At 37.9% G+C, this 27,534-nt stretch overlaps 5 protein-coding genes and 2 pseudogenes across 20 annotated transcripts; all 7 read right to left on the reverse strand.

Annotated features, from left to right (window-relative positions):
* Positions 1–113: 113 nt before the first annotated feature.
* Positions 114–2,971, reverse strand: LOC103338529 (uncharacterized). Of its 3 annotated transcripts, none has more exons than XM_089055610.1 (4): positions 2,834–2,971; positions 2,689–2,737; positions 924–2,518; positions 114–803 (listed from the first exon to the last, which is right to left on the reverse strand). In XM_089055610.1, exons 1-3 carry the CDS (start codon positions 2,852–2,854, stop codon positions 1,794–1,796), a joined length of 795 nt encoding a protein of 264 aa, XP_088911736.1. In that variant the 5' UTR covers positions 2,855–2,971; the 3' UTR covers positions 114–803; positions 924–1,793. The 3 variants fall into 3 exon arrangements, 2 of the variants coding, with proteins under 2 accessions (XP_088911736.1, XP_088911737.1); XM_089055611.1 differs by having other exon boundaries at positions 2,659–2,737; positions 2,834–2,962; XR_514592.2 differs by lacking the exon at positions 114–803 and having other exon boundaries at positions 2,379–2,518; positions 2,649–2,737; positions 2,834–2,962.
* LOC103338530 (glutathione S-transferase U10 pseudogene) lies at positions 426–1,213 on the reverse strand (annotated as a pseudogene).
* A 1,515-nt stretch (positions 2,972–4,486) lies between the features above and the next one.
* On the reverse strand, positions 4,487–5,444 carry LOC103338528 (glutathione S-transferase U10-like). Its single transcript, XM_008241741.2, has 2 exons — positions 5,093–5,444; positions 4,487–4,974 (listed from the first exon to the last, which is right to left on the reverse strand). Exons 1-2 carry the CDS (start codon positions 5,408–5,410, stop codon positions 4,597–4,599), a joined length of 696 nt encoding a protein of 231 aa, XP_008239963.2. The 5' UTR covers positions 5,411–5,444; the 3' UTR covers positions 4,487–4,596.
* A 4,760-nt stretch (positions 5,445–10,204) lies between these two features.
* On the reverse strand, positions 10,205–13,313 carry LOC103338527 (uncharacterized). Of its 14 annotated transcripts, none has more exons than XR_016128437.1 (6): positions 13,152–13,313; positions 12,395–12,449; positions 11,476–11,587; positions 11,347–11,371; positions 10,969–11,081; positions 10,205–10,580 (listed from the first exon to the last, which is right to left on the reverse strand). XR_016128437.1 is itself a non-coding variant. In XM_089055625.1 (5 exons), the coding sequence occupies exons 1-5, from the start codon at positions 13,187–13,189 to the stop codon at positions 10,581–10,583; spliced, it is 240 nt and encodes a 79-aa protein (XP_088911751.1). In that variant the 5' UTR covers positions 13,190–13,313; the 3' UTR covers positions 10,205–10,580. The 14 variants fall into 14 exon arrangements, 3 of the variants coding, with proteins under 3 accessions (XP_088911751.1, XP_088911750.1, XP_008239962.2); XR_016128438.1 differs by having other exon boundaries at positions 10,205–10,590; XR_016128445.1 differs by lacking the exon at positions 10,969–11,081 and having other exon boundaries at positions 12,328–12,449.
* Positions 13,314–13,690: 377 nt separating this feature from the next.
* Positions 13,691–14,334, reverse strand: LOC107881579 (glutathione S-transferase U9 pseudogene; annotated as a pseudogene).
* A 5,987-nt stretch (positions 14,335–20,321) lies between these two features.
* Positions 20,322–22,182, reverse strand: LOC103338526 (protein PHYTOCHROME KINASE SUBSTRATE 1-like). Its single transcript, XM_008241738.3, has one exon. It carries the CDS (start codon positions 21,751–21,753, stop codon positions 20,605–20,607), a length of 1,149 nt encoding a protein of 382 aa, XP_008239960.2. The 5' UTR covers positions 21,754–22,182; the 3' UTR covers positions 20,322–20,604.
* Positions 22,183–22,313: 131 nt separating this feature from the next.
* On the reverse strand, positions 22,314–27,510 carry LOC103338525 (putative methyltransferase PMT2). The gene is made up of 7 exons (XM_008241737.3): positions 27,122–27,510; positions 25,728–26,367; positions 25,182–25,392; positions 24,530–24,818; positions 23,516–23,905; positions 22,944–23,021; positions 22,314–22,840 (listed from the first exon to the last, which is right to left on the reverse strand). Exons 2-7 carry the CDS (start codon positions 26,358–26,360, stop codon positions 22,606–22,608), a joined length of 1,836 nt encoding a protein of 611 aa, XP_008239959.2. The 5' UTR covers positions 26,361–26,367; positions 27,122–27,510; the 3' UTR covers positions 22,314–22,605.
* Between the last annotated feature and the right edge of the window lie 24 nt (positions 27,511–27,534).

The raw sequence follows: 27,534 nt of genomic DNA on the forward strand, positions 1-27,534 counted from the left end.
TATAACATATTTGTTTGACGAAAGAGCATCACTTTTGGTATTTGGCTGATTTGGTTTGCAGTAATCATGCAAGCTTCGTGATTTAAGTTTCATCAACAAAATCAAAGAAATCGAAGTATAACATCGAGACGTGGTCGTAGGCCTTTTTATAACGATATATTGTATGTATCACGTTTATTAATCACATTGCTTATAAAAGTGAGACCCCGCACAACGCCATTCTCACTTTTCTATAAGATATATGTCGTGGTACCAATCACTTTATTCTTTTACAACAAATTAGATAACGTTGGCAAGCAGAACCCAAGTAGTAGGATTGTTGCTCCCATTATCTGAGACTCCATGAAGTGCCACCGACACAAAACAAAACAGAGTAATTGACAACAAGAAGCAAACACAACTCAACAATCAAGACTACTAAATGGTCATTCTGCAGAAGATTTGAGGGCCTTTTCTCTAAAGAACTTGAGGAAAGTCACCACCTTCTCATGAGGAATGCTCGCCGCTTTCACCGCAGGGATCTCAGTCAGAGCTATTATGGAGGAATAAATTAGTGGAGTCTTCTCAGGGGTTATAACTTTCACTCCAAGGGCTTCTTCCAGAGCTTCATTTGCACCAAAATGTGAACAAATGACCACCTCTAGTAGTCCTACATTTTCTATGTCAAATGAATTTGGAAAGCCATTTGGGAAGAAACCTTTCAATCCCTCTTCAAGTAACTTGAGTTTCTCAGTCACTTCTTTAATGGCTTTCTCTTGTGCTTCTCCACTGGTCTTGAGCACTGAGACCATGCTCTCAAACACCTGCACCAAAGAACAAACATATACAAGTTACTTTAATAATTTAATTAGCTTGAGTAACTCGTTAAGCACTAAACATGGCTATAAAGAGGTACACTTTTTTTTTTTGTTCTCAAGTCTCACCTGTTGCAGATAGCTTGCCCAGAAGCGAACTTGGGATCGTTTATAGGGATCTTCTGATAGAAGTTGAGGGCCAGTTTTCCAGGTTTCATCAATGTATTCAAGGATGACAAGAGACTCAACAATTGCTTTTCCATTGTGGACAAGTACTGGAACTTTCTGATGAATGGGATTCAATTTGAGGAGCAATTGGCTTTTGTTCCTCAAATCTTCTTCCACATATTCATATGGTATGCCTTAGAGTCTGAGAGCCAATTCCACCCTCTTAACATAAGGGCTTGACCACATTCCATATAGGGTCACTTTGTTTTCCTCTGCCATCTCTCTCTCCTTTCTAGCTTCTGATACAACCAAGGCGCCTCTCTCTCTCTCTCTCTCTCTCTCTCTCTCTCTCTCCTTTCTAGCTTCTGATACAACCAAGGCGCCTCAGCCAATAGGATTGTAGTTACTAGTTTACAAACTCCAATGGCTAAACAATTTTCTTGTTCCTAACAATTAGAATATCATATTATCATATTACAATGAAATCAATTCTATCTTCCAAATCTCTACCAACTACATACCGGGTCAAGTTATTGACCAGATAAAAGCAATGATATGTTTCTTAGAGCATTCAATAAGGAAAGCAGTCGAGTTTATTGACCAGATAGAAGCATTGATAAGTTTATTGACCAACAACACATCGGGTTAATGTCAATTGTCAACATACGATAGGATTTTTTAAGTATGTATTTTATGAGTATTTGTATTATTTTTTTAGAGTGGTGATTTCCCCACTCCTTTTTCTCCTATTTTATCCACTTACACTCCTTTTTTATAACTAAAAAAAGGAGTGTAAGTGGATAAAATAGGAGTGGGGAAATCATTGCCCTTTTAGAGTACAAATAATATTGACGAAAGTGAGGTTTGAACATATGACCTAGGCACATGGCTTGTCTGCGCTTTCCCCTTATTCCGGGATGCATTTTTGCCGCTCGTGGATGAATTACTCCTTGGACCTAAGCCATATGAAAGGGCACAACAATCTTTTCTATTCCCTTGCCAGCGGCCACACTTGCCTTCTCGCCCACGTATGTGGGAACTACCACAAGATGAGGTGGCATTCACTTCCTGAGATGCATCATTTACTTCAGGAAATGGTGCTAAGCCTATTGGGAGAGATTGGTGATTCTTAAATAAAAGCTTATTGTTCTGCTCAGCCAACAAAAGGCAAGATACCAGTTCTGAGTACTTCGTAAAACCATTATGTCTATATTGCTGCAGGAGCACATTTGAGGCATGAAAGGTACTCAGAGTTTTTTCAAGCATATCCTCCTCAGAAATATTTTCACCACATAAGTTCATCAGGGAGGTGATTTTGTGCATTGATGGGTTGTACTCAGACACTAACTTGAAATCTTGGAATCTCAAGTGTGTCCATTCATATCTAGCTCTCGGGAGGATCACTATTTTCTGGTGATTGTATCTTTTGCATAAGGCTTTCCACAGAACCAATGGGTCATCGATTGCCACGTATTCGCTCTTCAACGCTTCATGAATGTGACGATTAAGAAAAATTATAACCTTTGCGTTTTCTTCACATGATGCATCACTTCCATCTACAATGGTTTTTCCAAGAGTTAGGAATATATATACATCTGAGTTTCAAACATAATTTAGGCTAAAATGGATAAAAACACATTCCAAAAGTGTAATATCACAAAGCAACAAACAACGGATGTAAAATACCTCTTTTTACCTATTCCTCCCATTCCAACTTTCTACTAACCTATGATACCATGCCTCTTCTTTTTCTTTTTCTTTTTCATGGCCTTCATCTGCAAAATACAACATCAATATTCCTTTTAGTAAGCAAGAAATGTCAAAAATGGAAGAAAAAAGAATTCATGTATTGCAATGTATAAATTATGTACCTCAAGTTGATCGTTAGGCATGATGGTTGAGAGTTTTGAGGTGTTGTTTGGAATTTGCTAAGGGGTAGAGAGGAGGAGAGTTGGTTTCAGTTTTGTGCTTGCTGAAGAGAGAGAGAGAGAGATAGAGTTTTGATCTGGAGGCAGTGGGGAAGTAGGGGTGGGTGGGGGTTGAATATATAATTATTGAGGTGCCTTGGGTCTTGTTACTGTATCATGATTGTGATTGGGTGTCACATATGAATCATATATTTCTTTCACGGGTTTTTCGCAGCAATGGTCCCTCAACTATACCCGTAATTGCATTTGGGTCACTGAACTAAATTATGAGTTGCAGAGGTCACTCAAATATGTGTTTCATTGCACCAGTAGTCATTCCATCAAGTCTGGCTAACGTGGTGTCAATTTCACGGGCAAATTTGTCTTTTCAAGTCTACTCCAACCTCCCAATATTTTCACATCAAACCAAAACTCCATGGCATGCCAATGCCTTCTGGGCTCTTACTCATCTTCTTCTCTATCCCCAAAACCCTCAATAAAAACCCACCAAAACCTCTCGCTCCATCCTCCATTTCCTCCCACCCCTCAACCACGGATGATAATGATGAAAACGATAAAACCAAAAACCCAATTTCGATTTCCTCAAGCTTTCTGTAACTCTCACTGTAATCTCCATTGCTCTCCTCCAAATCCCCACCGGCATAGCCACCTTCAAAGAGAAAAAGCGAGTGCCCAAGAAGTCCACGCTCAAAAAATCCAAAGCTTTATCTCATCAAGAGCTCGAGTCTTGGTCCCAAGGCCTCCCCGTTGTCTCCAATGGAATTTCGTACACCCATCTCTTGATATTGAACCAGGAAGGTAAGCTCAAACATGTTATCAAGCCTCCTAGTGTTGAATTGCCAAAAAAGGTAGAGCCCGTGGTGGTGCTGCTCTTGTTGGGCTTGGGATGGCTAGTATATTATGTGCACAAGAGGCAGAGGGCCGCCGCGTCTGAGCTGAATATCTTAGGGGCACTCAAGAGCCTTCCAGGCACCCCAAGGGAGTTTGAGTTCAAGAAGCTGAAGAAGGCTAACTGAAAAATCAGATTTGCCCCTCACGAATCTATGAGATTCTCACAGATGCTTGTCACGTCATCATTTTAAACGGAAAAAACTAACGGACTTGACGGAAGGACTACTAGTGCACCGAAACACATAGTTGAGTGACCTCTGCAACTAATAATTGAGTTCAGTGACCCAAATGCAACTACGGGTATAGTTGAGGGACCATTGCTGCGAATAACCCATTCTTTCACTTTGGCATGTAGCATTCATAGAAATTAAAAACAGCGCATGTGATGCCTGCTTGCTTTTGATTTAGTGAAATGACAGCCTTCTTTATGTTGGATTTTTAAGTGGTTAGCCAAGGAAAAAGATAAAGAAAGGTTAGCCTTCTTTATGTTGATTTAATTTATGTTGCTTATTCTTGTAAGGACAACATTTGCTTTTGATTTTGTAGTTTTTTCCAATTATGTTTACTTGGAAGTCTTCTTTTCGAGATGTCAAAAAAGAAGAAGAAGAAAAAAAAAAAGAATTTATTCTATAGAAGATATGTCACGGTAATAATCTTTTTATTCTTTTACAACAAATTAGATAACATTAGTCAGCAAAACCCAAGTAGCAGCAGAATTCTTGCTCCCATTATTTGAGACTCCATAAAGTGCCAGACACAAAACAAAAGAGAGAAGCAAACACAACTCAACAATTAATAGTAATACTACTAAATGGTCACTCAGCAGAAGATTTGAGGGCATTTCCTCTAACAAACTTGAGGAAAACCACCATCTTCTCATGAGAATTGGGCTCCGCTTTCACCGCAGGGATCTCAGTCAGAGCTGTTACGGAGGAATAAATTAGTGGAGTCTTCTCAGGGGTTATAAATTTTACTCCAAGGGCTTCCTCCTGAGCTTCATATGAACCAAAATGTGAAAAAATGACCACCTCTAGTAGTCCCACATTTTCTTTGTCAAATGAATTAGGAAAGCCATTTGGGAAGAAACCCTTCAATCCCTGTTCAAGTAACTTAAGTTTCTCAGTCACTTCTTTAATGGCTTTCTCTTGTGCTTCTCCACTGGTTTTGAGCACTGAGACCATGCTCTCAAACACCTGCACCAAAGAACAAACATATACAAGTTACCTTAATAATTTAATTAGCTTGAGTAACTCATTAAGCACTAAACATGGCTAAAAAAATGTACAGTTTTTTTTCGTTCTCAAGTCTCACCTGTTGCAGATAGATCGCCCAGAAGCGAACTTGGGAACGTTTATAGGGATCTTCTGGTAGAAGTTGAGGGCCAGTTTTCCAGGTTTCATCAATGTATTCAAGGATGACAAGAGACTCAACAATTGCTTTTCCATTGTGGACAAGAACTGGAACTTCCTGACGAACAGGATTCAATTTGAGGAGCAATGGGCTTTTGTTCCTCAAATCTTCCTCCACATATTCATAGGGTATGCCTTTGAGTCTGAGAGCGAATTCCACCCTCTTAACATAAGGGCTTACCCACATTCCATAAAGGGTCACTTTGTTTTCCTCTGCCATCTCTCTCTCTCTCTCTCTCTCTCTCTCTCTCTCTCTCTCTAGTTTTTTTTATCAGATATTCAGTTAATGCTATTGGAAGCAGCTTATATAGAGTTTAAACCATTTGCTTAGCTTGCCTGACAAGTTGATAGTAGAACACTTGCCTGAAATGCCTTCCATAAAAAATTATCTGTACCTATCAAACAAGGCTCCTCAGCCAATAGAATATGTTTCTTGTTCCTAACAACTAGAAAATGATATTATCGTATTATAAGGAAATGTATTCGATCTTCCAAATTTTCAAATACCAACTACATACCTGGTCAAGTATTGACCAGATAAAGCAGTGATTTGTTTCTGAGAGCATTCAAGTTTGCTTTGATCACTTGACAGGTCCATTTTTCCATATTGCCATGGCCATTGCAGCATCACCAACCTAATTTTTCCATATAGCAATAGCCATTGCAGGTTGCAGCATCACCAACCTACTTTTGCGCCGGCTGGTGAAGATGAAACTATAGCTAATCCAATTAGGTTACACAAGAACTTAAATTTGTTGAAGCACAAGAAATTAATTCCATAAGGGACGTGGGGTGGGAAATTACCTGCTCCTTTAGAATTAGATCGTAGGCAGTGACGCTACATTATTTCAGATGAAAAGCTGTATGACAGCCAATCAAATAGGGAATTTGCATAAACTAATCTCATGCATTGGACATCAATGATTCAAGTCTAGCTGTTAAATATTAGAGCAAGGTTTCATTATATATGATTCTTATCCTCATAATTTATATATTTGTATATAATCGAATTCGTTGACAACAATACCTCTTCCTTAAGCATGCTTGTATAGTGAGATAATAATTTGCATTCTTGGATCTTTGGTCAAGTATATATTATCAGCGGGTTTAAATTTAATCAGTGCCGGTAAAACTACATTTCTGTTGCCCGGCCTGAAACCACCGGCTCTGCTGCTACAAAAGTTGGGTTTAAAATAGCCGCGCGGCTATACTATTTAAATATTCGAATAATTTCACAAGTATAGCCGTCTGGCTATACTACTTAATTATCAAAATACATGTCACGAATATAGCCGCCCGGCTATACTATTAAAATATTATATATATATATATATATATATTTTCCTTCTAAGGGATCGTATGAGCTCCGAGTTGTGACTCACCAACTTAACAAAACCAATCATGCTTCAATTCACCTTTCTACAAACAAAGCTTGAGTCGCATTTTCAAAGAAAGTGTCAAGACACCCAAGATAATTCTATGGTGTTTTGTGACAAGACAAGGGGTATGGAGGAAAGTGAAGCAAGGATTTCTCAAGACAGCCAAGTAATGACTGATTTCATTTCAAGTCCTCTCCCCTCCCCAACTTGCCTGCGGTTTCATCAACTATGTATGGCATAATTAAGCATATATAGTATTCTATTATAGTTTGCCATCAAAACCGAGGCGAGCATGTAATTTGATACCCAACTGCAAGTCTTGATTTCCTCAATCCAAACATACTTAGAGCATCCATTGTGGGGGATGTAAATTTGGGGGTATAAAGCCACTTTTACATCCCTTTTACACAGGGACAGACCCAGGATTTCAGAATGGTGTGGGCTAAATTTAGCTTACATACAAACCTATTGAAAACTCAACCGTACGAGTAAATTTCATTGATAACAAAAAAAATACACGGGGGGACATAATAAGCCTTACCCCTCAAATAACACTTATATAAGTTGCACCCTTCGATTCTTCACAGCATTAAAATCACTCATTATTGATTCATTATCTATAGTATCATATAATTCTCTTTCACTTATATAAGTTGCACTTTCTGAGGACATGCATAATTTTCCTTTTTGTCGAAGAGCAGGAGTTAGCCGCTAACGGATGCAATAGAGAGAATTTTTTTTTTTTGGTAAAGGAGAGAGGGAATGTCTATGCCTAGTGGGAGTCTAATTTTTTTCACGTGGGGTGTGGGGTTTAGTTCTTTTTATTTATTTGTTGGTCGGCCTAGTTCTAATGGGATTAGTTAATAATATTTTATTTGAATAGCCTAGTCCTAATGTGAATAGTTAATAATATTTATTTGGATGAAGGTTTGTTTGAAATTGAAAGTAATTATGATAAAATTGGTTGCCATTTGCAGCCACTGATTGACGGCAAAGAACCAATATTTTTCTTTTCCTTTTTTTTCCTTTTTTTATTTGATTGTTTTTTGACCTAGGCTAGAGTATTAATTTAACTTTTTTTTTAAAAAAAAAGCTACTTGGGCTTTAGCCCAGGTTAGCATGCTAGTGGGAACGCCCCTACCTTTACAGCTCAGGGAGTGTAAATATGTTTTTTGCTCCAATGGAGGGGTGTAAATTCGGGGGTGTAGTCGTGGGTCCCAGCATTTTATGTTGAATTTTCTTCATTTTTCTTCTCTTTTCTCGAGTGGGTCCCGCTTGCAAGGGATGTAAAAATAGATGTAAATATACATTTTGTTTTATATCCTCATGGTGGTGATGTATATTTACATCTATTTACATCTCCCAATTAGAGACGATTCCGGTGACTCGGAGTGTATATTTAACATACATCCAGATATACAACCACCACTGTGAATGCTCTTATAAATCAAAGCTGTAAAATGTAAAACAATGCATAGCAGTTGGTCCTAGTCCGTTATGGACAAAACTGTGCGAAGTTCCCTTTCCATTGATGTTGAACAAGGGTCATTTCCAACCAAACTTCCCATTGATGTTGAACAAGGGTCATTTCCAACCATGCTCCAACTAGACGCATCCTATTAAAACCACCAAAAAGAAAGATTCATGTGGTGATATGGTGGTCCACAAAATGTCAATATTTCCGAATGAAAGAAAAGGAGGATACAATCAAAACTTTGATTACTAATCTGAGCAGCAAGCAGCAAGAGGAAGCTTCTAAGTCAGCCTCAGCGCCATTTCTTGAAGAAGAGCTCGCTTCTGCACAGCACTTATTACATGGTTGGTCTCAGTATTCCCAACAACATCAGTGATAATATTAATACAAATTTATAAATAAACCCAATCCTAGACATGTATTTATAAAAAAACCCAAGCACGATTTAAACATAGAAACACACCCAAAATCAACCCCAAAGTCAACTTTTTGGGTGTGTTTATAAATGGGTTTTGAGTGTGTGTAATGATGGGTTTTGGGTGTGTTTATATGTTTAAATAGTGCTTGGGTTTTTTTATAATTTCAACCCCCATTTTGGGTGTTTTAGTGAAACTCCCTAATATTAAAGGCAGCTTCATATCTTGGAATAAGCGCATCCATAATGATGCTCTCTATTTCTTAGCTAAAATTTGGCTAAGAATATAACAAAGCTATTTTATGAGCTCTCTAAAAAAATTTAACTCCAACCGTACTCCTTAATTTGGAGAGTCATAAATGCTATAACTCTTTTTTGATTGGTCCATCTCTATTAAAAAATAAAATAAAATATAGTTAACATTAAATACAGGTTTGAACTACTCATAAAATAAAGCAGCATTAAATTATAGGGAGTCACTAGGAGTCCTTTCTCTCTCATCAGACTTAGGAGCTCCTAGAGGACTCCCTATTTTAGGAGGTGGATAGGGAGCGTGGTTGGAGTTGAATTTTTACGATTCCTCCCTAAAATTTGTCTAAGGAGTTGGTTTAGGGAGTCCATTGTGAATGCTCTAATAAGACAAATTGCTCATGGAAAAGATACATAACATAGACAATTCTGATGTAATTGAGCAAGATAATACTCCTCATATTGTTGGATGTGAAGAAATGTTGGAAAACCAACAATCAGTAACTGATAAAAATATTTATATATCAACGATATATTTGCCAACAAAATTGAAATTTAAAATGAATTGCAAATTGAAATACAGTAAACAACAAATAAATGAAAACTGACTTGGATTTGAGATAGATGCTTGCATATTTGATACAATGTCCTAAAGACAGTAATTTCACCCTTTCTTGGTGCTTGAAGTTCTACAAGTGACTGTTTCCTAGGATTCAACTATCTATATTCTAAGCCCTGTAGCACTAGGACTTAGAATCTTGCGAACTTCGTTTGTTTTTCTCTCAGACAATATGCATGTGCTTGTATAATGCTTTTATTGTACATAACCAATGAGGGTTTTTTAGACTTAAATAAACATCTGAAACCTTATCAGAAGGGTTACAACTGGTAAAAACAGTTATTTAAACTAATCTGAATTAATAAAAAATTATTAATCCGAAACTAAAAAATTAATTTAAATATGAAGTCCAATTGTATGAAACTTAGGAATAAAAAGTTCTTGTCCCAAGGTGGTTTTTCATGAAAATGCTAATATCTATTTTACAAGAATTATATTTCAAACCCAAAGTCAAACTAAGAAGCATCAAAATGTGGAATTTACTCCAAATAATTGGCTTTTCTTTGCGGCTTGTTAACAGTGCAATTGTCACTTAATTCTCAATTATTGAAATGTGGTATTTGTGGAATCAAGTTTTTTGCAGCTTCTACGTTACTTATCAAATTGCCAGTAACATTTTAGCGGAAGTAAGAAAGAATTCTATATGAAAACAGAAAGAAAAACACCATGTAAACCAATATATGACAACAATGCTTTTTTACGACCTTTTTGCTTTATAGCTACGGTTCTTGACGGTTTTTGAATTAGCGGCGATAAAAATCGTCGCTAACTGTTGCTGAACCTTGTATTCGCAGCGAATGGAAAAACTGTCGCTAAATCTGGAAAAGGAACTTTAATTCTCTCCTCCCACAGGCTCGATGATATTTGGTCGCCAAAAAGAAAAAGAACATTAAACCTTCTTTTTATTATCTTTATATGTATATCTATATATTACATGAAAACAGTACTAAAATTGTCGTCCAAATTATTACTTGGATGCATGTAAAAACCCCAACCAGTTGAACAAAATAGATATGACAGGAAAAAAATAAAAAATCAATGAAGTTTATCACGGCATCCATTCGGGAGGCAATTCTTCTTCTCTACCAACATGCTAGCAACTTTATGCGTGTTCTTAATCCTTCTTTGAAATGGTCTCCAACAAATTCCACAACCATAAAAGTAGGATCTGAAGCTGGACTGCTACCTCTGAACATCCCTTGTGCATCTTCAGCCATCCATACGCAACTAATTGCATTCAACCATTCATTGTACCTAAAGTTCACTACAAACATTAGATTGAAATCAGAAAATCCTTTTGCTATCACATCTGACTGTCAGCCAATGACTAATACAACCATATACTGTATACAAAGTTTACTCATGAATGTTAGGCCCATATCAAATATACCAGATTGAAAGGAAAATTGCCATATAGAATTTCCCTTCCCCTTTTTTGCCGAAAATGTCGAAAGGTCAGTTCGAAATAACAATCAGTGCAAAATTTCCTTAAGTTAATTTTCTGACAATAGCCCCTCAATTTTGTCCCCGAGAGTTGTTATTCGATGACATTTAACCAAAATGGTAGTCAAGGGGGCATTGATAAAACAGCAATAGGATTGTAGAAACCCTGAATGATACAAAAGATAAATGGTGCTTGTACCTGTGCACCTATGTGATCAGTGTTCACATGCAGAACACCTGACTTGTCAAGCCTTGTTCAGGTAACAGTAAGTACACTAAAGATCAAAAGATGGTACGTCTGAATTTTCCTTGCTGGGGCAAAGTAAAACAAGAAAATAGTGTGGTGAATGCATGTTAAGAAGTTGCAATTCTAATTGAGTAAATTTTGGTTATTAGGAGTTGCAATCCCATTTTCCCAGTGGTACGAAGCAAATGATGTAAAGGCAAAAATAAAAGGGTGAGACATACAAACAATCAGTATTCTATACACTGTTAGACCAGCAAAAGCTACCAACAACAATCTGATCATAATTCATATAAGTGCTGACCACTATCTGCCTAATGAAAGAAAAATTACCCAACAAGAAGATATGCACTAATACCTGACAACAAAATGCAAGTATTAATCACCCAAAAGAAAATAATGAATTCAATAATAGAACTATCAATAGAACAAAGAAGGTCAAAGTACAAGCAAGGTACATACCACCAGCCACTCCTCTAAGCATGACTCCCTCAATAGAAATATCAATATGAAAATTTGGATTTTGTAATTTGCTTCCCATACTCAAATCTTTCAAGCATTCATAGAGCATAGTCTGCAAATTGCACAGGAAATTATAATTTTGAAACCAAACCATTATCCTAGAAATAAGAACTAAAGCTTACAAGGAAAGAGGAACAGAATAATGACAACTACATAGATTAAAGGCCAAAAGGCTAACTGCCTCTGATTCACCAATTATCAAAATATGACATGTCAGAATTTTCTTTTCGAGGACAAAATAAAACAATAAACTAGTGGGGTGGGGGAATGCACGTTAAGAAGTCGCAATCCTATTTGAATAAAATTTGGCTATTACAAGGTGCAGTCCTATTTTCCTTAGTGTTACAACGCAAATGATGTAAAGGCCAAAAGAAAAGGGTAAGACATACAATCTCAAACTAAGCAATCCTTTTTTTTCCTTCTCAAAAACACAAATTTTATTAATTAAAGAAGAGCTACAAGGAGGATGAATGAGATGTCCATCTAAAATCCAGTGAACATCCTCAATCCTAAACACCAAGTACAATCAAATCAAAACAACTATGTGGATGACACAGACCAGTTGTTCTAAAGAGGTCAATAGTGTGAAATACTATTCATCGCCTAATTCCAATCATAATGAAAAACATAGAAACGAGGGAAGGAGGAGGAGAGAACACCACACATTTGGATCCAAGGCATCATAGGTAAGATATGGAAGACTTTAGCAAGAAAATAAGAGGCCAACACTTGAAAATTTACTTTCTTACATGGAATTTATTAAATTTAAATGCCATTCATATGATTACATACCAAAATTTGAGCTTCACCCACTAGCCATGAATATTACTTCTATAACATCTTTACTCTATGATCATACCTGATTTGTGTGAGGAGCTTCACCCAATAGCTCCCCATCCCCACACAAATTCTGACTGATTAAAAAATCAATTAGTAACTTCCCACAAGTCCACAAATACTTTACAATTCTGATATTCAAATGAAGCATTACAAACTTAGAACCAGACAAATTTTTTATTATTCATTTTTGCAGTTATACATTCACTAAATACCAAAAACGTTGATTTCTCTCCTTTCCCAACAAGATCTTTTGATAAAGGAACACAATCTTTTCCTTTGATTTCTAACACTGGGAGATTTAGTTTCTTTAATACTCAAGAGTTCAAAAAAAAAAATAATAATAAAAAAAATTGGGGTTTCATCTGCTTCAAATTCCAAAAAGTGTAGTTAAACCTATCTTTAAAATTCAATGGTTTCATTCTCTCATTTTAATTGCTTGATGTCTTCCATTCCAACCATCCTAATATGACAGAAAGAATCCAAATTTTCTTTTAAAACAAATTATCGCTACTTCCATGGCATAAGGTCCATCTACTTGAAGTAAAAAAAATCGAGAAGAGTAGAGAAGCAGCCACCCGACCCGCCCAGGCGCCGCCTAACTCCCTGGTGCCTACCCCTAACGATTAGGATGAAATCTAACGCCTAGGCGTTGTCCCTCCGCCTAGGCCGATTTTTCGAACACCGTTAATATGACAGATAGAATCCAAGTTATCGCTACTTCCGTGGCATAAGGTCCATCTAATGAAGTAAAAAAAATGGAGAATTGGAAGGCTTACCGGTGAAACAAGATGATGAACTGGTGGGGGTTACCCATTTCAGAAGAGAAGAGTGAGGACTGAGAAGTCGAACACCGTCGATCAGAACGAACAGTATGGGCCTCTGCAAATTTTTTGTCTTTTTGTTCGAGTGGGCCGTTACTTTTAAGAAATCAATGACAGTTTTTTAATTTATAAAAAGTTAAAAAAAAATTTGGAGTGTTTTTATAAACTTCATCTTATATAGGATTTTTTAAAATAATTTAATCCCTTATATTTAGTATAATAGTGAATCTTCTTATTTATTAATCACATAAAGCTAGGTCGTGGTACGTTTTATTCTTCTACAACAAATTAGTCAACATTGGTCAGCAGAACCCAAGTAGCAGCCGGATTCTTGCTCCCATTATTTGAGACTCTAAAACGGGCCACAAACACGAAAGAAAACAGAGTGATTGACAACAAGAAGCAAACACAACTCAACAATACCACTAAATGGTCACTCTGCAGAAGATTTGAGGGCATTTCCTGTAATGAACTTGATGAAAGCCACCACCTTCTCACTCTGCACTCAGAGCTGTTATGGAGGAATAAATTAGCGGAGTCTTCTCAGGGTTTATATACTTCAGTCCAAGGGCTTCTTCCTGAGCTTCATATGAGCCAAAATGTGAAAAAAAATGACCACCTCTAGCAGTCCCACATTTTTTTATGTCAAATGAATTAGGAACCCTTCAATCCCTCTTCAAGCCATCTGGTTCAATCCCTCTTCAAGTAACTTCATTGTCTCAATCACTTGTTTCATGGTTTTATCTTGTGCGTCTCCATTGGTTTTGACAACTGAGACCATGCTCTTATACACCTGCACAAAACAACAATTTTTTTTTTTTTAAAGTTAATGTACTTTTTGCATAAAGCTTGCCCAGAAGCGAACTTGGGATCTTCTACAAGTCGAGAGCCGCTTTCCCAGTGTTTCATCGATGTATTCAAGGATGACAAGAGACTGAACAATTCCTTTTCCATTGTGGACAAGAACTGGAACTTTCTGATGAACATGATTCAATTTGAAGAGCAATGGGCTTTTGTTCCTCAAATCTTCCTCCACATAATCATAGGGTATGACCTTGAGTCTGAGAGCCAATTCCACCCTCTTAACATAAGGGCTTGCCCACATTCCATATAGGGTCACTTTGTTTTCCTCTGCCATCTCTCTCTCTACTTTCTAGCTTTTGATCTGATGTTCAATTAGAATATTGATCAGATAGGATGGTAACTCCCTGCGCCCTTAGATGATCGTAGGCAGCAACGCTACATATCAAAAGTTATATGATAAAGCCAATCAAAGTGTTTTTTCTAGTCACTTATATATAATTTGCATGAGTCATATTAGTAAGTGACCCCATAGTCTACTGTTGTGTAGGGATGAATATTCGGTTTCATTTCATAGAAAATAAGCACCAAACGTCAAACATTTAGGTAGATGATATTATTACAGAGACAAATGAACAAATGAAATGTACCAACTTTGGTAGATAGATAATATTGTTGGCGTGACTTGTGGATATTGACTTACTTTCCTTACACACCAAGAATTCCTATTATAATTATAATTGATTTACTTTAATTCTTGATTTCCTATTGTAAATAGATTTAGGAATTTATTATTTACTTGCCCATTCAGGTTTCGTTGTATTATAAATATGACCTCCTACAAGGAGAAGAATATACAGAAAATTCTCACAAACAAATATTCTCTCATAGTTTTCATATTTTAGCATGGTATCAGAGTGGCGATCTTGGAATTGCTGACTCTAGTTTCACACCCCCACCACCGCTATGGGGGTTGGTGATTTTTTCATCCCTTATAGAGGTAGCACCACCGACTCCTTCTCTCCTTCTCAACCAACCATAGCCGAGTTGAGTGCCCAGATGGCTCAGCTCCTACAGATGCAGACTTTGGCCCCGAATCTAATCCTGAATTAGGATCCTCTTTTGACGACCCGACCCGACCTCGACTATGACGACGACGACGACCTTGACTCCGACTCCGACAACGACCTCGACCCCACTCCGATGATGACTCGACCCGACCCCAAATTTATCTTTGATTCGCACCCGATCCCGACTTCGACCCGACTCGACTCAGATCCCAATCCAATTCCTACTAAACCTGTATCCTATACATCTTCCGGTGCACTGATTATGACTTCTCGACTAATGACCCCGACACATGGACCAGATTGTGAATATTGTGGTGATCCGAGACACACTCGTGAGATTTGTTTTAAATTGCATGGCTATCCCAATTGGTGGGCTACTCTTAAAGATCGAGGACAACGCAATATGACCAGTAATGGTACTGGTTATGGATTCCATACTTCGCTAAGATTGATTCCAGGAGTTGGATAATTGATTCCGGTGCAACTGATCATATGACGTTTGGTCCTGATGATTTTCTGAATACTACACAACCTCGACGAACCTGTATTGCAAATGCCAATGGTGTTACTTATCCTGTGACAGGGGCTGGCACTGTTGCACTTTCATCCTCTCTCACACTGTCTAATACTTTACTTGTTCCATCTTTATCCACTAAATTGTTGTCCGTTAGTCAGCTTACTGAACAATTGAATTGTTGTGTACTCATTTACCCGAGTTTTTGTTTGCTTCAGGATATTCACACTAAGGAGATTCTTGGTCGTGGTACTAAGAGAGGGGGCTATATTATGTCGATGACTTCAGTCCTGGCATGGCTAACAGTGTGACGATCCCTTTGATAACAAACAAAAGCAAATCTGGTTGTGGCATGTCGATTGAGACATCCGTCTTTTAGTTATATGAAGCATCTTATACCAGATTTATTCTCAGGTTTCAAGGACTCCGACTTCACATGTGATACTTGTATTTTGGCCAAGAGTCATCGTGTGCCCTACCCGTTGAGTACAAACAAGTGTACTACTCCATTTACGTTAATTCACTCTGATGTTTGGGGACCTTCACCTATCACTGCTCCTTTTGGTGTTCGATGGTTTGTCACGTTCATAGATGATTGTACACGGATGACATGGCTTTATTTGTGAAGAATAAAACGGTGTTTTCCTGTTTTCATCCTTCCATAAACCGATGAAAACTCAGTTTAATGCTCAAATCCAGATTCTTCGCTCCGACAATGGTGGAGAATTTGTCAATCATGACTTTCAGACTTACTTCCAATAACATGGAATTATTCATGAGACGACTTGTCCTCAGACACCGCAACAAAATGGTGTTGCTGAACGAAAGAATCGACATCTTCTTGAAACCGCCGAGCACTTCTGATTGGCGCTCATGTTCCTCGCCATCACTGGGATGATGCTATTGTCATTGCAGTTCACCTAATCAACCGCATGCCTTCTGGTGTATTGACCTTTAAAACTCCCTTACAGGTGCTTGCGCAACACAGACCTCGCCTCTGCTTTTGGTACTCACACCCGAATCTTTGGATGTGTCGCTTGTTCATCTCCACAAAAATCAACGAGAAAACTTGATTCCTGTGCGCTGTTGTGTTTTTGTGGGTTATGTCACCAATCGAAAGGCTACTGTTGTTATCACCCTCCTACCCGACGTACCTATATCACTTTGGATGTGACCTTTCTGAAATCTGAATTGTTCTTCCATGACCCATCATCCAATTCTACGCTTCAGGAGGAGATATGAAGTGAAGAGCAGAATTGGAGCAACTTGGAAAACGAAGAAATTCTCATATGTACAGAAATGATTGATCATCCTGAGTTTGGAGCACAAGATTACTCTATGCCAAAAAACGACCAATCTCCTATTCATAGCGATCAATTACCTGACCCACTTGATCCATACGAAGATATTTCTGATCCGAGTCTCACACCTACAGACAATACAGAACAACAAGATGAAGACCCCCTCTCTAACTCAACAGTACCAACAGACCAATCTCCTGAGAATATCCTTGAGGTGACTACTCTTACTAGACTTGTGCATTTAGAGGATAAAACTATTGAATATCAATTACCTTTCAGGCAAAATCGTGGGAAGCTACCAAACCGCTATTCACCTAATATTGGCAAGACATCCAAGTATCCAATTGCAAATCATGTATCCACTGAGAAGCTGTCTGAACCACTCAAGGCTTTTGTGCATCAGTTGTCTGCTATCCATATTCCAACCAATGTCTTTGAAGCATTGAAAGATCCTAAGTGGGTCCAAGTTATAAAAGAGGAGATGAAAGCTCTTGAGAAAAATCATACTTAGACATTGGAGACTATACCACGAGAAAAAAAGACTATCGGATATAGATGGGTGTTTACTATAAAACACAATGCAGATGGATCTATCGAGCGATACAAGGCAAGACTTGTGGCAAAATGGTACACACAGACCTATGGTATAGACTATGAAGAAACTTTTGCTCCAGTTGCAAAGTTAAACACCATCAGAGTCTTATTGTCCCTTGTAGCTAATTTGGATTGGCTACTACACCAGCTTGATGTAAAGAATGCTTTTCTACATGGCGAACTCACGGAGGAGGTGTACATGGACATTCCTCCTGGTTATAATACTACTCAGACTGGAACAGTTTGCAGGTTATGAAAAATATTGTATGGGTTGAAACAGTCACCACGTGCATGGTTTGGACAGTTCACCATGGCAATGAAGAACAATGGTTTCAAACAAAGGTGCAACTCTGATCATACTGTTCTTGAAACATCGGAAAGGGAAGGTAACAGCATTAATAATTTATGTTGATGATATGATTATTACTGGGAATGATAAACAGGAAATATCACAGCTACAAGACTATCTGTCTACAGAGTTTGAGATGAAGGATCTAGGTGGACTCAAGTATTTCTTGGGAATTGAGGTGGCTCAATCGCAGTAAGGCATATTTCTCTCTCAAAGGAAATATGTCTTGGACTTGTTGACAGACACATGAATGCTAGATTGCAAACCTGCGGACATCCTTTTGTTCAGAATCATCATCTTGGAGAATATCCGGATCAAGTTCCAACTAACAAAGAAAGATACCAAAGGTTAGTGGGAAGATTGATCTATTTGTCACATACTCGACTAGACATTGCTTATGCAGTTAGCGTTGCAGTCAATTTATGCACTCTCCAAGTGAAGACCACATGAATGCAGTTCTTCGGATACTTAGATATTTGAAGTCTGCACCTGGAAAAGGACTTATATTCTCAAAGCATGGTCATCTAAATATTGATGGTTATTCAGATGCAGATTGGGCAGGTAATGTAATGATAGAAAATCCACATCGGGTTACTTCACATTCGTGGGAGGTAATTTGGTGACATGGAGGAGTAAGAAACAGAATGTAGTAGCTTTATCCAGTGCAAAAGCCGAGTTCAGAGGCATGACTAAAGGGATTGTGAACTTCTTTGGTTAAGAAAGTTGCTTACTGAACTTGGGTATAAACCTACATCTACAATGAATCTCTTTTGTGACAACAAGGCTGCTATAGCCATTGCACAGAATCCGGTTCAGCATGATCATACTAAACATGTTGAGGTGGATCGACACTTCATCAAACAGAAGCTTGAGGCTAAAGTGTTTCAGTTTCCTTTTGTGAAATCCGAGGATCAATTGGCGGATATTTTGACAAAGGCGATTTCCAGTGAAGCATTCCACAATTCACTGGATCAGTTGGGCATTGGCGACATCTATGCACCAACGTGAGGGGGAGTGTTGGCGTGACTTGTGGATCTTGACTTACTTTCCTTACACACCAAGAATTCCTATTATAATTATAATTGATTTACTTTAATTTTTGATTTCCTATTGTAAATAAATTTAGGAATTTATTATTTACTTGCCCATTCAGGTTTCATTGTATTATAAATATGACCTCCTACAAGGAGAAGAATACACAGAAAATTCCCACAAACAAATATTCTCTCATAGTTTTCATATTTTAGCAAATATATGTGAACATTTTGTTTTGTTATCCAAATATCACTAAATAACTAAGTTGGTAGCTCAACTATTTTTTGTAAGAAATTGCAAGAACTTTCAGGAAGGCAAAGCATATGAACTAAATTATCAGAAATTGCAGCTGCCACCATTGAAGATGAGCAGCAAATTCTTGCATTTGCTGTCCATGTATCCCTGTCAATCCATAGTGCCATTTTATAGCTTTTAGGCATGGGCTTGTACAGAGACTTTTGCTGTTGTTCTTTCCTTTAAGATAGTATTGGCTAAAGAACATCTTGTCTATGTAGATGCCCAACCTAGTTTCTGTTGTGTGAAAAGGAGAGAAGTGACTATGGGATCCACCTTTGGTTGTAAGATGGCTACAGAATTAAATGTTGCCACCCAACTTGCTCATATCAGATCATGTGTTGGACGGGTCATTATGATGACATTCCTCAATGGTCCATCTTTCTAATTAATTATATCGCCATTGAGAGTTTCAAATCTCTATATCAAGTCAAATCATAAAAAAAAGATAAAGGCGACATCTTCTTTTGATACAAGTGATAATGGTGATATCTAGAACCTCAGATGCATGGATAAATGCTCTTAACCAATTGAGCTACAAGCCCCTTAAAAAGTTGATGAAATTTCATTGCTTTGTCTCTGTGTGGTTTCATGTTTAATGCAGGGTCCATTGACATGACAGAAGCTTTTCTCTGACTCTGGTAAGTTGTAATATATTTTCTTTTTCTCTCAATAATGTGCCCATGTCGGGCTGCAAAGAAAGCTTATGGCAACCTGACTAATTGAGTGTTAGCACTTTCTCAAGCATGAGCTGCATTTGTAGGGCCTTCAGTCTCTTAGATTTGAGATACAGATTTATGGAATTATAAAGATAGAAGTCATAAGTGAGGCAAAGGTGGCTTGCCAAAAGCAGCTTCTGTTAAAGTCGTTAAAAAGATCCAAAACATGAATGGCTACCCACTTGTAAATCAAGAAAACAAAGATAAAATTAGAACTGAAAAGTCAGAAAATATGTTGGACAAGGTCGGTTGTGGTCTATCATTAATCTTTTGGTGTAAATGGCCCAAAAATCTGGAATCTCTCTTTTCAGTGTTTCTAGGCTGTTTTGCCTTTGAGTGACACAAGGATATTTAAGATATGTTCACTGATGAGATAGATTTGGCAGTAGTGAGACTGTCAATTTGAACTTGATAAGGTTGGTTCTTCTTTGAATGTATGGTTTTAATATTACCCACCAAAAGTTTTCTGTCATCTTTATTTAATCAACAAGTAGACATGAAAGACATATACAAGATAAATCAGAAAGTGAAGCTTATCTCAAACTTAGAACAATCAAATGATTAGCTGTAGATTAATATAAAGATGGAAGTTTGACAAACTTTCTCAAATATTTCATCATTCCATTGCGCATTTACTCTGGCATGTACAAAGACAGTAATGCAGTTGCATAGTTTGATCATAACCCTCTTAAGGCAAAGGCATGTTGCACGTAGTAATTTTCTTGCCAGTCTCAGACTGTAACTTTCCCCTTTTCCATTGAAGATTCTAACCTTTGAGCAACTCCTGCTGTGCCAGTGGTTGTTGGATCAGGTGTTCCGCCGTTTGCTGCCAGTTTCTTTTCATCACAGGCTGTGACAACACTCCACTCCATGCCGGTCTCACTTGACTCATACTGGGCAGCGGAGGCCACAGACATTCCATCAGATGCGTGACTTGTAAACGGTGTTTGTCCACTTCCGGGTAGGTTCTCTATCTCAAACAAATCTGAACTAGCATCACTCTCCACATCTTCATTGATCACCGGACCTGTCACCAAAGCATTTGAGAGGCTTTGAGCTTTTGGAATGGTATCCCAACTTAGCATGGAGAGCCTTCTCTCCAGATTTATTGCTACTATGTCTCCCTTCATCATGTGGGATCCAAACACCTCCAGTGACTTTCGTGGGTCTTCTTCTTCTTTTGTTTTCTTCTCTCCCAACTGTGATTTAGCTGCAGATTTCTGTGCACTAGAATTCAAATTTGTGAATGCAAAATGCTCTTCCTTGTGTGATGTTTGAAAGCTAGAGTAGTAAAGCTCATCTCTTTCCTTGAATCTTGGTTGAGACTGCTTGACAGGATTTTGATCAATTCGAACGCTTTGCTTCCTGGCGTCTTTACCATGATGCTCTCCATGCCCAGCATTTATCTCATGAATATAAATGGCTTTCTTATCTGAGCATCCATTGCAGCTGAAAATAGAAAAGCTTTTGATCTTTCCATTTACCTTTTTCTTCTTGTTGTGAGATGAGTTTCTCAGAGATGGTAACAAGGCGCTTTGGCTATTCCAACTTGCTTCAGAACAAGTACTAGGAGTTCCTGGCCTGCTCTTTGGTTGGTTGTAGTGCTGACCAGTTCTGTTTTCTTTCTTATTATGCCCATGTTTGCTTGTGTTATAGTCCACAATTCTTGGACCCTCATCTTCCAGCATCATGTTGAAATACCTTTCAGCACCAAAGACGCTGATTTCTCCCTCCTCAGTCTTTCGGCTCAAGGTCATGGCAGGAGGGGGAGTCTGAACTGACCCTGCAAGTTCGAGGACAAAGTTCCCTTCTGCTCCGCGGATGTTAGAAGAAAATGAAGCATCCCGGGTATGAGCACTGTTGTTAGCTTTTCCTTCCATGGTTTCTTTGAAGTTTGATACTTAAGAGTACGGTTAGAATTGAGCAGAGGGAGAAAGCACAAAATTGGACAAAGGGAAAAGCTAATTTCAATGACAGGGAGCTTTCGGAGGATTGGAGATGACCATGCTTCTTGAGAACCAGTTCCTATAAGTAGGCTTGTGGGAGGGGCCTACATCCTTGGGCTAAATTGCAATTAGGCCACCTCTTTCCCTCATCACATTAAGTGCCGTGTACTCTTCATTTTGTCACTGATCTAATAAGAATCAAGTGAAAGAAAAAATCCCCTTTGTCATCTCATCTAGTAAGTTTGAACACTATAAACAAAGTCTTTACTGTTGTTTTGCTTATAATATGTGAAGTACTATTAGATTATGCAGCATTTCTTTTTGGTACAGATTATGCCAAAGTTAGAAATAAGCATAACATGCTTGCTTGCTCACTGATATGGTAGTATGTGATTGTTATGCTAATTTGGTATTGGCCACATTGTTGAAGTTTGAGAGCATCATCAATTTCCTTAATCAACACTTTATATTAAAAACTATTAATTGATTCGATATCGAATAATAACATCAAATTAAATCATTAATTTTAATCCACGAGTGTTGCACGGGTCAATCTACAAGTAAATATTAAAAAAGAGAACAAAAACTAACATTGACTTAGAAGAAAATGCTGTAGAACTGTGATTTTAAGGGCCTAGAAAATAATTAAAAAAACAATTAATCAAACAAAGAGAGGGGAAGAACAAGGCAATCAACAAAAATGCTGTAGAAGTCACGTTCTTTGGCTCACACCTTGCTTGGAGCTGGAGGGCCAGAATATGTGGTATTGTCCCTTTTGTTTCTTAATCACTCTGAGGATGTAGAATTGTCTTCACCTGCAACCCAGTACCGTTTAACAGCAAACAGTACCTTTTCGGGAACAAGAGGGCCATCTTCATGATCCACCATTTTCGTATTCCATCTCATTCCTCTCACAATTTTGCTCACCTTGACTAGCACATCCATGTGATCACGGAAAATCACTGCTCCTTCAGGCCGTAGAATCCGATCCATCTCCAAAAGAATGTCTTCAGCATCACACCTGCATTGGCTTTTTATTAGTACAAAAAGATCAAGTACCTTTGACTGATTGGAAAAACACCATTTGCAATCGATGGAAAGGAGCAGGGTCGAACACAACTTACTTATCCTTGTACAAGCTGAAAACACCATTTGCATGAATAAGGTCGTATGTCCTTGGATATGTGGAGAAGGCTTCACACCTGGTGGAAGACAAAAATATTATCAAACGCACAATAATAGCATGTACAAAAAACAGCATTTAAGAAAGCCAAGGGCATCCACTGCGAACTTCAAAAGACAACTGCAAGCTACCTCTACCATATCTAACCACTTTCTACTTTGGCAGTTAAATTAATTTTTATAAGAGAACAAAATATGAAAAAAGAAAAGAAACATTCTGGACAAGTGATTGGTTCAAGTAGTAAGACAAAATGTGTCAGCATGCTCTTGCAAAAGAGCCCTGAGAGATCAGAAAGGAAAAATAAAATTCTTGTAGCTGGCCCAAAATAGTTCGGAAGCTTTTTTTGAGTTTATAAATAAGATAATACTAAAAATAATTACAAAAGGATCACCAAAATTGACATGCAGGTTGTGTTTATTTAAATCCTCATCCTCTGCAAAATTAGAGGCCACTCTGAGAAAAATTATTGCCACAGAGCAGGAACAAAACAGAAAAGGAATGTTTGAAAATTACCAATCATGATAAATGCCTATCAGTCCACGTTCGAATATAACTCCCAAAGTGTCTTTCTCAGCTATAGTAGGCATAACATTCATAACCCACAATTTGGGAGAGTCAAGAGCAGCAGCAAAACTTCCCAGACCGGCATTCATATCCATAATGTTGCGATACCTTCCTGTATCCAGTAATTTGTTGGTCCTCTTATAAGCATTCACATGTTTCTTCCATGACCTATTGTCCTCCTGGTATGTCTCAGGAGATACTCCAGGGATGGATCCACTAAATATTCTGAAAGGTAAAGCATTGAGCCTCTCTGGAAATGGCTTCCATGCCCCACCAGCATCCTCATTGGGATCAGAAGTCTCGGGATAAGGAGTTATGCACAACTCCATCTTCTTGTACCTAAGAAACAGAAAAAGGTTAAATTCTGCTCTGGAACGTGGCAAAAAAAATGCATCCAACTAAACTGATAACTGAAAAAAAAAAAGAGACAAAGAAATCCTACATCAACACAAAGCAATCTAAAATTATTTTTTACAAAATTGTATATTTCTTTCTCAAATTAACTCAGACTTATTCCAACTGCTTCAGGTTAGCTACATGAATCTTTCTCTGAAACTAATTTGGATCCACCACATGAAGTTTATATCACCATTCAACTACAGTTAATGCAATCTCTTCGTTACCCAAAATTTTTACAGACATTATGAATTCCTTTCTATAATTCTCCTCTTGCTTCCATCTATATTCATCAAATTTACGGAAGAAACTTTACTGTATAAGACAAAAGAGAAAAAAGAAATCGTAAATATGACAAGAAAAGCAGAAAAAAGAGACTGTATTCCGCAATAACTTTCATGCCCTGTCAATACTGAAGTAGTGCACAGCAGTATGTATGAGTTCAATAAAATTCTTTCTTCTTAGCAGGATTGTGTGCATATAGAACTTTCCCAGTCGTAAAATAATTGGCCAACAAATGTTCAATCAAATTGTAAAAGAGTCAGTAGATCAAATCAAACAACATACCAAACATCATCTGCGTTTGTGGAGTCACACAGAGTAGGTTGAGGATCTCGGCCACGACCATAGTCAAAACTTGTTTGTTTCCTCCAGATGGCAATTTCACCCTTCTCATGTTTCTTTTCCCAGTTAAGAAGTTTTGCCATCTCTTCAATCTTCCTCTGTTCTTCCTCAAGTTCTTCTTTAGGACGCTGCCATGCTACATAATTATTTCTCCAGTTAATAGGAGGACCAGAAAGCACCCAGTAACCACCAGGTCTAAGAACTCGATCAACTTCCATCATGTACATTCCATCTGCAGAAGAAGTCCAAGGATAATTTCATGTCATAAATGATATCATGTCGTTAGTTAAAAGGAATCAAAATCACTTATGAATGTCCTGCACTTAATAAAAAGTAAAGCAAGTCATTTGTCCAATGCCATAAATATATGGCAGCATGAGCAGGGATAAGTGGCTTGGAAGCTGGATGGAAAAATGACAAGCCCTGATTATTCAAGGCAGCCTCAGCAGAGCCGACATCTAGACTATGCTCAATTAAGGTCGTTAACATATGAACTTAGGTGGGTACACAGATATATCTATGTGTGTATGTTTGCATTTATGCATGAATACATGTAATTAGGCATCAATATCAATGGCTAATTTATGAGCATCACCATTTGCACCCCATTGAATCAGGCAACGAGAACAGTGAGCCATGTCAAAGGCCCTAGATGGATAAGGCAGCTTTATAGTTCCAAGAACGCCAATAACTGCTGGAACACCTCTTTCCAGAGCAAATTGAACTTGTGCTTCGTGAGAGTCTCTTGGTGCGAATGACATTGCTATTACATTCTTTTTAAACAGGTAGGCACCCCAGCTGGCAACCTATGAAGTATGAACCAACATGGATAATAAATCAAATAGAAGAAAAAATATAAATATAGACCACAAAAAATAAGTTTCATTGGCTAGATAAAAATACTACAACAAAAGCAAAGTAAGAGTGCACCCATCATAGAAACGGGTGAACATAAATATCGTACTAGGTGGCATTTCAAAACACAGACAATCTGCAACTTTGCTAGGTACTTGAGAATTGGGATGTAAGTTCCAAAGAGGGGCAAGAATACAGTTGTATTTGAAAATAGCAGTATAAACAGCCGAGCAGATTAAAGGATCAGAAAAAGGGAAAAAGGAAAATAAAAAGATATTTAAGTTACCCCACATCCAGTATCCAATGCAGTTCTAACCATCCCACTGTCCATTGGGATCACAGCTGCAAGTTCATTGATATACGCATCTGCTCCACGAGGAAACTGTGTTCCACCACCTGGGAACCTAAACACATTGCCCTCATATTGAATCCAGTTCTGAACAGCCTTCTCAACTGTCAGGCTCTTATAAGGAGCATTGGCATATGGTACATAGTCGCGGCTTTGGGGCCATCGAAACGGGGTCACATATCCTTTGGGTGCTGGAATAAGGCAATGCAGCTTCTCTTCGTCAGGCGGACAGTGTCGTTCCCTGTAATTCATATTTTCTCGGGGGAAAGTCATTGCTCGCATTTGATCTTGACAGGGAGTGTAATCAATATAGTGATCGCTGCATGGTTTGAACTCATTGACAACTCCTTCAGAATCATCAATCCCAACATGATGGGTCTCATAATTCAGATTGGAAAGAATACTACAGTCTGTCTGTTTGGTAATCTCTAAAGCTATGCTATCTCCTTTTCCAAAACCACTTCGCTGCCATGCACCCAATATGTAAAAGAAACAACACAGACCAGCAACAATGAAAACTGACATGGAGCTTCGACTTCTGTTGTCTCCTGAGTTCCCCTTTGTCGCCATGATGTACCTGAATGTATTTTCAGATTCCCAATAACAATTATGACGTTTGCTAAATAAATGGAAGGAAATATAGGGTAGATTTGAAGTGGCTGAGCATTCGAAAAGGATTTCGAGAATAATAGGAGACTCTATAAGTGGACATTGAAGAACCCTCAGACTTGTCAGATTTTGCCCCCTTAGCGTTCCTTTTTCATACAATTTCTATCACTTGCAAAAATAAATGTGATTCTTAGTATATGACTTTCCAGGTTTGAATTAATAAAAGATACCGAGACAATGACAAGGACACACATATAAGCAAGCGGGTCAAGAATGAAACATAGCCACTAGTTTAGAAGGCATAAACAAAATCTTAAGAACATATGCAGAAAATGTAAATCAGAATATGAGAGTTTCAATATTTTATTACTTGGAACCTCCAAACCCACCTCTCAGCTAAGACTAACACAACCCCTAAGCTCAATCAATGTGAATTCCACAATGATCGAAACAGAAATCATCCAATCATATCCAACTGCAATTCTTTTGCTTCCTTTGTTCCCGTTTTCTTTTTCTTTTTCTATTTATTCGAAATCAACCAACAATCATAGACAATTGAACAAAATCAAGAACAAAACCATACCACAAAACTTGATTCAAATAAAGAAGTAAAACTTTTCAACAAAATCCCATAAATAAAAGAGTCAAAAAATGCAGGGTAGATAGTAAAGAATCCAATAAATGAAAATTCTATCTAAATCAAAAGAATTGAAAACTCTTACCGGATCTCAGGGAGCGAAAGTGACAATCTTTGTGGGGTCCAATCAAATCAAAAGCATCTTCACCTTCTACAATCCATAACAAAGGACAGAGCCAGAGACATCGAGAGGAAGAAGACAACTTTATTTATGCACCAAAATGTGCCAGAAATCGTGGGTAGTTGCTAAAACGGTGAAAGGAATGAGATTTCAGAAATTGTGGGTTGTGGCCGGCTTTTCTCTGTTCGTTTATTTTCTCAGGCGACAAGGCTAACACTGCAAACAGAACACAAGTACGATGAGTCCGAGGAATACGGAGTCGCTTGTTTCTGTGTTCTGCGCACACACAGTGTTTCAATTCTAGTTAGTTAATTAAAAGACTTTAAGATCGCATGTTTTTAAGGCAGAATAGGATGATGATTGTTTCACCCAATCAG

The sequence above is a fragment of the Prunus mume genome, linkage group LG7, assembly GCF_029339155.1.
Source record: "Prunus mume cultivar Tortuosa linkage group LG7, ASM2933915v1, whole genome shotgun sequence".
In the NCBI taxonomy this organism is placed as follows: domain Eukaryota; kingdom Viridiplantae; phylum Streptophyta; class Magnoliopsida; order Rosales; family Rosaceae; genus Prunus; species Prunus mume.

Bases quoted from the DNA above. Each gene is read 5' to 3' on its own strand.
- LOC103338527 (XM_089055624.1), bottom strand. From the start codon at position 13,189: ATGGGTAACCCCCACCAGTTCATCATCTTGTTTCACCG. The intron at 12,450-13,151 runs GTAAGCCTTCCA...TTTTTTAATCAG, and splicing joins TTCATCATCTTGTTTCACCG to TCAGAATTTGTGTGGGGATG. The intron at 10,581-11,346 runs GTAATTTTTCTT...AGTGAACTTTAG, and splicing joins AGTGCATATCTTCTTGTTGG to GTACAATGAATGGTTGAATG.
- LOC103338526 (XM_008241738.3), bottom strand. From the start codon at position 21,753: ATGGAAGGAAAAGCTAACAACAGTGCTCATACCCGGGATGCTTCATTT.
- LOC103338528 (XM_008241741.2), bottom strand. From the start codon at position 5,410: ATGGCAGAGGAAAACAAAGTGACCCTTTATGGAATGTGGGTAAGCCCT. The intron at 4,975-5,092 runs GTGAGACTTGAG...TCTTTGGTGCAG, and splicing joins GGGCGATCTATCTGCAACAG to GTGTTTGAGAGCATGGTCTC.
- LOC103338525 (XM_008241737.3), bottom strand. From the start codon at position 26,360: ATGGCGACAAAGGGGAACTCAGGAGACAACAGAAGTCGAAGCTCCATG. The intron at 23,906-24,529 runs GTATGTTGTTTG...TCTGTTTCTTAG, and splicing joins ACAAACGCAGATGATGTTTG to GTACAAGAAGATGGAGTTGT. The intron at 23,022-23,515 runs GTAATTTTCAAA...GTCTTCCACCAG, and splicing joins ATAGGCATTTATCATGATTG to GTGTGAAGCCTTCTCCACAT.
- LOC103338529 (XM_089055610.1), bottom strand. From the start codon at position 2,854: ATGCCTAACGATCAACTTGAG. The intron at 2,738-2,833 runs GTACATAATTTA...TGTATTTTGCAG, and splicing joins TGCCTAACGATCAACTTGAG to ATGAAGGCCATGAAAAAGAA. The intron at 2,519-2,688 runs GTTAGTAGAAAG...AAACCATTGTAG, and splicing joins GAAGAGGCATGGTATCATAG to ATGGAAGTGATGCATCATGT.